This window comes from Plasmodium fragile (genome assembly GCF_000956335.1).
Source record: "Plasmodium fragile strain nilgiri unplaced genomic scaffold supercont1.1, whole genome shotgun sequence".
In the NCBI taxonomy this organism is placed as follows: Eukaryota; Apicomplexa; class Aconoidasida; order Haemosporida; family Plasmodiidae; genus Plasmodium; species Plasmodium fragile.
Window position 1 is genome coordinate 76,807 of NW_012192581.1, and position 9,620 is coordinate 86,426.

At 43.8% G+C, this 9,620-nt stretch overlaps 3 protein-coding genes across 3 annotated transcripts in view; 1 reads left to right on the top strand and 2 right to left on the bottom strand.

The window, feature by feature from the left end:
- The window catches only part of AK88_00019 (uncharacterized protein), a gene marked incomplete at both ends in the record, with an annotated part of 5,921 nt that extends 4,776 nt beyond the window's left edge, over positions 1–1,145 (top strand). Inside the window, 6 exons of the mRNA XM_012477670.1 lie at positions 24–57; positions 150–277; positions 444–536; positions 645–689; positions 817–856; positions 1,087–1,145. Of these exons, the coding sequence (XP_012333093.1) occupies positions 24–57; positions 150–277; positions 444–536; positions 645–689; positions 817–856; positions 1,087–1,145 (399 nt within the window). The remainder of the gene's footprint in view (positions 1–23; positions 58–149; positions 278–443; positions 537–644; positions 690–816; positions 857–1,086) is intronic.
- Positions 1,146–1,654: 509 nt separating this feature from the next.
- On the bottom strand, positions 1,655–3,277 carry AK88_00020 (uncharacterized protein; the record flags this gene model as incomplete). Its single annotated transcript, XM_012477671.1, has 3 exons — positions 1,655–1,890; positions 2,145–2,222; positions 2,332–3,277. 3 exons carry the CDS (start codon positions 3,275–3,277, stop codon positions 1,655–1,657), a joined length of 1,260 nt encoding a protein of 419 aa, XP_012333094.1.
- An 852-nt stretch (positions 3,278–4,129) lies between these two features.
- Positions 4,130–8,155, bottom strand: AK88_00021 (uncharacterized protein; the record flags this gene model as incomplete). The annotated part of the gene is made up of 1 exon (XM_012477672.1): positions 4,130–8,155. The coding sequence occupies one exon, from the start codon at positions 8,153–8,155 to the stop codon at positions 4,130–4,132; it is 4,026 nt and encodes a 1,341-aa protein (XP_012333095.1).
- Between the last annotated feature and the right edge of the window lie 1,465 nt (positions 8,156–9,620).

Consider the following 9,620-nt stretch of genomic DNA (forward strand, 5'->3'; position numbering starts at 1 on the left):
CCCCCCCCCCCCCCCCACCGCAGAAGGACGTTTTGAAGGTGGCCTACTACTGGATGGGTAAGGAGTTTTCCATTTTTTACGTTCCTTGGTGCTTCACACACTTGACGCTGTTCCCCCATGCACCTCGTCCCCACCATATCCCACCGCAGAATTCATCATTTCGAAGCTCTTCATTGAAGGAAAAATCGAGCAGTGGAGAGTTATAATTGATTTGTCTTCCTGTGGTGTGTTGACCATCCCCATCGGCACCTTAAAGGACATTTCCAAGTGCCTCAGCGTAAGGGACGGAGGAGGGCGCGAAAGAGAAGAGACAAACGAAAGAGAAGAGGAGAATGCGGAACTAACGTAACCATGCGGCACATAAGCCAAACCAAACAAACGTCACACGCAAAGGTTTTAATTTCTCACCACCATCACAACCCCCCCCCGCCCCCCCCCCTCAGTGTAATTATAGATCGAGGCTCTCCAAAATGCTAATCCTGAGCGCCCCTCTTTTTGTAACTGGCATGTGGCACATGATGAAGTCAATCATACCGGTTAGTTGCTTTGAGGAGTGGACACCCTTCTGGTGGTAGAAGTGATGGATGTCATTACAATCGTTGTGCTCTGTCTCGCCCCCACGTGTTTCTCCCCCTTTTTTTCAGGTCGTAACGCAGCAGAAAATAACCATATCTTCAGCGGAGACAGATGTAAGGGAAAGTCTTGTCATGCACTTTTTTTTTTTTTTTTATCATCACCGTGATTACGGGCTTCCTTGCCATCCTCTTCATCGTGTTCTCCCATCTCATCATGTTCTTCCTGTCTCCCGTCTTGTAGAAAAATCTGCTGGAACAAGTGGACCTAGACCAATTAGAGCGTAAGTTGGCGGAGGCGCATTTTGAAAATGGGGTGAATTTTTTTTTTGTGTGTGACGCGTCGCGAGGGGGTGTGCACGATTTGAACGGTTTGAATGGGTTAATGTGTGTGTCGGGGGTTATCCCCCCCCCTAAGGTTGCACCGCCTCTCCTCTTCATCACGTCCACTTCCACATACTTCATTTGCTACTTCCTTTCCCCCCCCCCCCCCCCCCACCCCATTTATTTGCAGAAAAATATGGAGGAACCGCCGAAAACGCAACGATCTTCACAAAACCAATCATGCCATGAGGGGCCACTTTATTACCCCCTCTCTCTCTCTCTCCTTTTTCTTCCTTTAAGTAATTTAAATTTTAAGAACGCAGTTTTTTTTTTTTTTTTTTTTTAAATATTTTAAAAAAGTGCCTTTCACAAATTGTTCGGCATATTTTGGTCGTTCCGTTCACGACAGCGTGTGTAAATTTTGCCTGCCAAATCGACCTCTTTCTCCTCTTTTTCTTCATTTTTCCTGTTCATTTGTCCTCCTCTACTCCCTACACGTGTTTAATAGAAGTGCAAAAAAAGAATATGCGTCTTCCGTAGCTTCACATTGTTGACCTACTTTTTCCTTAACGTGTTGCGTCTTTTTCCCCTGTTTGCTTCTTTTTTTTTTTTTTTAAGTTCTCTCGTCCATAGCAGACTCGATTAATTTTAAAATTTTTTTTCACAAAACGGGTGTCATGAGTAGCTGCTTGGCGCTTCTTATACGGTTACATACCCGGCGATGCTTATGGGTATCCCTGCAACACGTGCGCACGCTGTCACAAATCCTGGTCGAAAAACATGCCGTACAGGGCACGCTTGCAAAGGATAAATGAAAGGCAAAAGAAAAGGTAAGAAAAGAGGAAGCAAAGGTGAAGCACACAGTAGAAGAGCTTCTTTTTTCTCCTTAACAGTTGGAGAAACTGTTGCTGTTTTTTTAAAAAAAAATTTATAGGATAGGACAGTAGTCTGTCTTTTCTATATGCCTTGAAGTCTTTAAAATTGATTAAACAGTCTGCAATGTTGGGTGAGGGTGAAATGATTTTTTTTTTTTTTTTTTTTTTTTCATTTTTTGCCCATACAACGTTGCTGTGGATCCTTCACTGGGCTGTACTTCCCTCGTGGTGCATTTATACATTTATACATTTATACATTTATACATTTATACATTTATGCGTAAAAGGCTTATGATGGGGAGAGGATTTCTACGGAGTGATGAGTGATAGGTTTGCATGGAGAGGAGCGCTTTTGTTTGGGTGAACTTATTACCAGTGAAGCGCTTCAGCGCGGGCACGTGTTCCTTTAGGGATTCCGCTGCGCCATCCTCGCTCGCCGCTTCGGCGTCCTCTTCGTCTAAACGGGGGGTGCAATGGACGTTTTAGTTGTTGCTCTACGCGCGTTTCTTTACACCTTATTTTTTGCTTTATTATTATTTTTTTTTTTCGCTTGTCCGCACCTTGGCTGGTAAGCGCACCCTGGTCCTTCAAGTTCACCACATCAAAGCCCGGCGGGGCGTCTGAGTCCACCGCAAAATCGCGCGCAGCTTCAGACGCTGCCATCCCTTCTAAGAGATGGTCTAATATTTCAACCTTGTGTAAGTCCACACTCTGTGCGTAGCTGACGCCCCGGGGCACCCCATCCACAAGGAACGCACATTTGTCCTGTTCTTCCCCCTCTTCCCTCTTCTGTCCACTCGACTTGTAATGGTTTTTCATGGAGATGCACTCATCAATGATGTCAAGGGTAGCGATTTTTTTTTTTTCTAACTTGGTGTTTATTACGTTGTTTAGTAGTAGCTGTAATTGTTTGCTCCTTTTCCTGTCCTCACCATCGTCCTCGCCATCCATTTCAACGTTGCGGTTTGAAGCGTTGAACGTCCTCACCATGCTGCTGTCGTCGCTCGACACGGTGGCTCCGTCTGATCGGTCCCCCAACTGATCGCTGAACTGATCGCTGAACTGATCGCTGAACTGATCGCTGAACTCATCGCCCGTTTGTCCCCCCGAGTCAATATCCAAGTGAATGGCTTTATTTATATCATGTAGGTTTTTTTTTATTTTACTAAAACTTACATTTATGATGTGAACGCTTTTCCCGATGGAGGACGCACACGTGGACTCATCTTCGCAGCTGTCCGAGTGGTAGACTCCTTCATAATCAACACTGTTCGTGCTAGCATCCTCCTTACACTTATCATTACCTTCCTTTTTTCCTTCATCACACATGGTGTGATAAGCACCCTGCACTGTGCACAGGGTAGTACATGCTCCTTTTTTTATCATCTCTCCTGACAAATTGGAGGCAGGCTCTTCATCACTGCTAACATATTTTTCAGACACGAATTTTCCATTTGGTCCGTGCTCCTCCCTCACCATGATTTCCTCGCGCAAATCTGCATCCATTGCACCTTTTTTATATTTTCTCTTCGTTTAAGCGAGCCAAGCGTGGAACAACAACAATGTCACATGTACCGGGTCCATCCTTTCTGCCGCTTTTTTTTTTTTTGGTACTCACAAATGAGGGAACAATAAATAGCTTAAAAGTAGCTAGCCAAAAAGTGGAGAAAAAAAAAAAAAAAGAGAACAAAAAAAAATATGCACGGTGAAGAGGCAAATATCGTAATGGTAAATCTAGCAGGCATTACTTTTGCTTCTTTTTTTGCTTCAATTCTTTGCTCCAATTTTTTCCACCCATGTGTGTAAGCTTATAAGTTTGCAGTTGCACAATTGGGTAAATAAAAAGAAAAAAAAAACACATATGCTCGTGCGCACATGTACGTGCATAAAGTGGGACAGGTACACGACGGTATGCCCATAAATGGAGAAAGACACACCCGCGCAGGAGCACACACAAAGGAGAAGCAGAAGCAACTTTTGTGCGCGCTTCAAACTGCGAATCTGTAGAGCGTCCTGAGGCAGTGGCACTACTGCGTGAGGGGACTCGCTCCAAATAATTCTAATGATATGTTAAACAAAGAGGGGGGGCGTCAAAAATCATATGCACGTTAGCTGGTGGAGACTCTCCACTTATTATTCATCCGCTGATCATCATATGTGAACGGAGGGGACGCTTACACGGCGGAGGAAAAAAAAAAAAAAAATTTGTCCAATTGGAGAAAATGCAAATGTGCCAAAGGGGCAACATGACACAGTAAAGGAAATGCGGGTGACGAAAAAAAAGGCTCCGATGCCGCTTCGCCTCTTCGGCGAGTACGCCACGAATGGCTGCTAGTACCCGCTGAAACGCTATAGCAGCTACTCATTCTTGCTCGCGTCCATGATGGCCACGATTCGGTTGTACGAGTTGTCCAGGAAGGTCAGGATGGGGGAGGAGGCATACTTAGGCATCTGCTCATACATGCTCTTCAAATTCTGGTAGGTCAATTCAAAGGAGTACTTCTCCATGAGAGGTATACCATCACACAGGTTCCTCTCCACGTCTTCATTCACGAATGATCCTTTTCTCTTTTGTTTGTAATCGCTCAAATTTGCAAGACTATTGCTGCAGGGGATTACATTTTTCTCCTCTCTACTGCTGTCCCCATATTTTAAAGGATCCAACTCATCGCTCTGATTGGAGGAAGATTTGTTTTTTCCATCACAAGAATTAATGAGCCCTTCATCATTCACACCACTACCCTCGTGACTCACTCCACTCTCTTCATGATTCATCACTCCTCCATCTTCGCATACCACTATATTTCTCCCTTGGTGATTATTTTCCTGCTGGTCCTGCAAACTGCTCACTTGGGCCTTTTGCTGCAAAATGACACTTGGGTGGTGCTGAAAAACTTCCTCCTCCTCTTCCAAATTCTTATTATTTTTTAAATCGAGGATGTTCTCACGGAGGTAAATGTTTTCGTAGAAGTACTTCCTTTCGTGTTCCTTTCTCTTGTTCTTTAAACTCATGGGAGCCAAGTCAGATGAGTCCATTTGAGCTAGGTCTGTGGCATGTATTATGCCATTCAGAATTTTTTTTCTTAATTCAGAGTTGTCCTTACGCATGAGGTTAGAACAGATGGAAAATAATTTCATCTTTACTTCCATTCTGTCGTTGAACTTTTGTATAACTCCTTTTACAATTCTTTCACTCAGTTCCTTTGTGTCAATAGTTGTGTTTTCTTTGTCCAGGGTATGCTTTATTTTTTCTATGACTTTTTTGTACTTACTTATGCTTCTGTTCGCTGCATTGTCTTCGTTCCACGCGTGGTTGACGTCGTCCACGTGTATCTTGTACTCTTCTTCCTTCTTCCTTTCTGCGCCCACACAGTTTGCAGCACCTGGGACGCTCCCTGCCCTATGCACACCCCCTGTTGCAGTGGTTCCTCCTTTCTCCCTTGTGGCGTTTTTCTTCCCCTTAACACTACTCTCCTTCTTGGCTGGCTTCACTTTCTTGGCCCTCTTCTTCCTTCTCTTTCGCCCGCAAGCCAACTCCTCGTTACCAAAATCAGAGTCCCCGCTGTACACCTCTTCAATAAGAATTTGATTTTCCTCCACAATATCTTCATCCGTGTGTCCATCCAGGTAATCTTCAAAGGTATTATCCTCTTCTTCTCTTTCATTTGACACACACCCCTCATCGAACAGCTCATCCTCGTCTTCCTTTTTTTTCTTTCTCTTTCTGTCGCTGCGTCTTTTGGTGCTTCGGGTTTCTTCTTCCTTGAAGGTCTCCTGCCCCGGCGCACAGGGCTCTCCCTTCACTGCTTCTTCCTTTTGGGGGTTATCATGGAGAGGTTCCTGCTGCCCATCCAAACATGCTGCGTCGTCGCGTTGGCCCTGCGAAGGGGACATCTCGCCTTTCACACGGCTTCCTTCCATTTTACCTGCTCCTCCGCCGAGTTGCCAGTTCTCCTCGCTACCAATGGCCGCGCATGAACTCTTGTGCCCCTCTTGAGTCCCGCGTTCGGCCACTTCGCTGTGACAGTCCCGCGTGGGTGGTGCGTGGGGCTCGGGGGTCACCAGTGCCTGCGCCCCAACTGCGCAGCTTTCACTAACAATGGTAGTGCTGCTGCCGACGGTATTGTAACTACCTGCGTCATTGCAACTGCCGGTGGTGTTGCTCATTTCATGCTTTCCCCCATGCGGCGTGTCGAGCAGTGACCCGCTTTTGTTGCTCTTCCGTTTCCCGTTTGCACACACAAGGTTTTTTTTTTTTTTCTTGCTCCCCTTGCGTGCAGGTAAATTTTTACCCTTATCAACAATTGGTATTTTTTTTTTCTGAACATTTACCAGCGCCTTTTCCATGGGCACATTATACAAGGAAAAAAACGCAAGCTCCACATTAAACATATTTTTCATGTACTCATTATATATTAAAAAATTATGATTATGCGAATTCACAAGATCACAAAAGTAAGAAAAAAAGGAGACATGTTCCATTACATAGTACACATTATTCAGAATGCAATTCGGGCAAATAAAATAAATATCTGTTTGCTTTACTTTTTGTCTTTTGATCCTCACGTCATATGTTTTTTTATAATTTTGCAGGAAGGGATACATTTTCTTCAAATCCCAAGGTGGGTCGGAATTCTTCAAACCATTCGTATGGCTATATAGAAGGTGACACAAGATTATATTTATATCGTAATAGGTATCGCAGTTAAAACAGAAAAAGTACAGGTACTCAAAATTTTTATTTGTGCACACGTAATTATTGTTTGGGTCACAAAACACATTGTAGGTGTCTCTCATTGGTGTGCTGTGCATGTTTGAACTTGAGTAAGAATTCACATTTTCTCCACTGCTCCTGTTTATGCTTATGCAATTATTGGCTAACTGAGGGACCATCTGCGCGTTCTTGCACAAGAAGCGGTCGTAGTAAAATAGTCTGAAGCTGCAGCCGTCGCTACCGCTACTCCTGCTGTTGCCGCTACTTCTGCTGCTGCCGCTGTTTCTTCTACCCTGGTCGCTCCGGTTCTTGTTGTCTCGCTCCACTGCGTTGAACACGATTTCGCCGTCGTACTCGCAGGGACCGCTGTCATTTCCTTCCCCCTCCGCGAGGCTGCCTCTTGCCCCGAGCTGGGCCTCGCTCAACCTCTTATTATGCTGACAGCATAAGGGAAACTCCTCAAACAGGTAAATGAACTCGTAAAAATTATAAACCTGGATCCTGTGAAGCACCTCCTGTTCGCTAATGTCGTTGAGGTACCCCAAGTAGGGAACCACAGTCCACCTGTTCACATAGCAATCAACATCGTTGTATAAAAATTTCTTGCAGTCACTACTGCTATATATTAATTGGCCTATTATGCTGACGCTGCTCTTCTTTTTTACAAACTTATAAATCTGAGACATGACGATTTTGTTATTATGTCCTTGGATGCTAACCGTGTCATATTTCTTTAGCTTTCCAATTCGACTTTTAATTTTTTTTTTTTTTTTTTTCACTTTTTCTAAATTTTCATTGTACTTTTTAATTACATCGAGTATTTTCAAATTGCTCATGTAGGTTCCTTTTTTTCCGCTCTTGTCTGTTCTGTTCGGTGAGAATGCAGAGAGGGAGGACGATGAGGAGGAAGAGGCGGACGACGAGGAACTGGACGAACAGAATGAGTTGGAACTGGTTGAGGAGATCGACTCGGAGGAGTGACACGAGTTTGTGAACGACACCGATGTGTTGCAAGTTTCCCCCGGGTTATGGTGCCTGTTCGTTTGGTTATTCCCCCCCCTTGGTCTTTCCCCACCTGGAGGGTCACCATCATCATTATAGCGGCCGCTAACACCATCTCGATCACCTTCCCACTCATCCCCCACATCGGTCTGCACATCAGCCTCACTGTCGTCATGGGCCCCTCCGACCTTCGTAACCGTGCTGCATTCATTCCACGCTGGTCCCACCTTCCGCGAGCCCCTCTTCCCCCCTGACACTCCCATCATTTCTTTCTCTTCTTGTTTACTGCGCGCCACAACCCGGCCGAAGTTGAATTTGCGCATCCGCGAATTTTCCCTCTCATCATGTTGCTTCAGCTGCTCAAGAATTTCATAATTTTCAACATCATTGGAGGAAAAAAAGGATTTCAATTGTAGCATGTTTGAAATGTATGGTCTCTCCTCCGATGTGTAGCAAAAGGAATTCTTGTTCAAGTAGTAGTACAGCTGGCTTATGTCACTTAGCTTCATATGGTTATTCACTTTTCTTATATCTAGCTGTGTTATGTCAAGGTCGAAAATATTCCTGGAGTTGACATCTATAAATTGTATGGGTTCCACCACGTCTCCGTCTTCTTCCTTCCCAGCACTCTCCCCATTTATGATTTTGCCTTCCCCTTTTTGCCCCATCGTCTCTCCTTTCGTCGGCAACACACCAATGCGTTATACTCCTTTATAACATTAAAGCGACATCACACAGACTTGTCTGCGCCTCATGTTGGGGGCCGGCAGTACGGTGCAGCTTTCGAATGGTGTGCTGACTAATACACGTTCCTCCAAACACATTCTCTATTTTTGTACATGCGATAAAGGCATGTATAATATTATGTAGGTATGTGTATAATGACCTTGTGCAGCCTCCTCCTTTTTACGGAGATAAGAAATAATGAACAACAAAAGCTTCGAAATTATGTTCCCCTTAATGAAGAAAATTGCGCAACGGGGATGTCATATAGATATATATATCTACATGTGAAAAAAATTGCGATTTTTATCTCGTTTTATACCTCAAAAAAGGGTTAAGAGGTAAACTATTTTTTTTTTTTTTTTTCCCCTTTTGGGCAGCCTACTTCGCAAGGAATGTGATTCCTTCCAGCTGTTTAGGCGAAAGTATGTTGGATTCGTAGAGCGGTAACTGTTGTTCGTTCATACGTTTATCTACTAACCCACTTGTTCGCATAAAGGTGTTGTATTTTTTCCCATTCACTGTTGATGCCTGGCTGGTTCAACACAACTGGGGAATAATATCATACTAGGCCAGCGGAGGCCTCGCATAAGAATCGTTCACACCGTGGTGAAAATTCTACCTGCATCCCTGCGTACATACATTTAATATAGCATATATATATCATGTATATATTTTGTGCGAGCATGTATGGGACAACGGACTGTGCATGTATATATAAACTCCAGCGCACAGTGCGCAACAACAGCCCCCAACATTTTATAAAAAGTGACCATGTGACTTTGCTCTAATTAAGTAAAATTTAAAATTGCGATAATTGTAAGTGCTTCTACACGGCTGTAGAAGATACATGTATACCTTATTTTAACGCTGTTTTTTTTTTTTTTTTTTTGCACTTTATGAATGAAGCACAAATATTGACAGTGCGGGATAGGCCCACCTGGGGAGCAACACGTAGCGTTTCCAATAGGGGACAATACCCTCATCGTTCGGTATGTTCACACTACATTTTCTTTATTTTTATTTATACACTCTCACTTGGTTAATTGAACAAATGCGTAAAGTATGCGCAGGTTAGCTGATTCTCACAAAAGTCGCCTTATTCTTTTGGGAGTTCCGAAAAGATGGCAACAAATTGCACAAAAGGGGGCAAACCACTTGACAAAGTCGAGCGGTGAAACTGCCCACCACGTGATACAAGACACACAAAGGTAAAAAAAAAAAAACAAAAGGGGGCAAGCTCATGAAAGAATTAATCAGTCGGACAAACACACAACGTGTGTCTCTAGGATGATAAAGAGGAGAAAGCGCAATTCAACATGGAATGTGTGGATAATTACCAAACGTAATTTAAGTGAACAAATGTACAAACATAGCTAGCTGGAAAAAAAAAAAAAAAAAAAAAAAAAA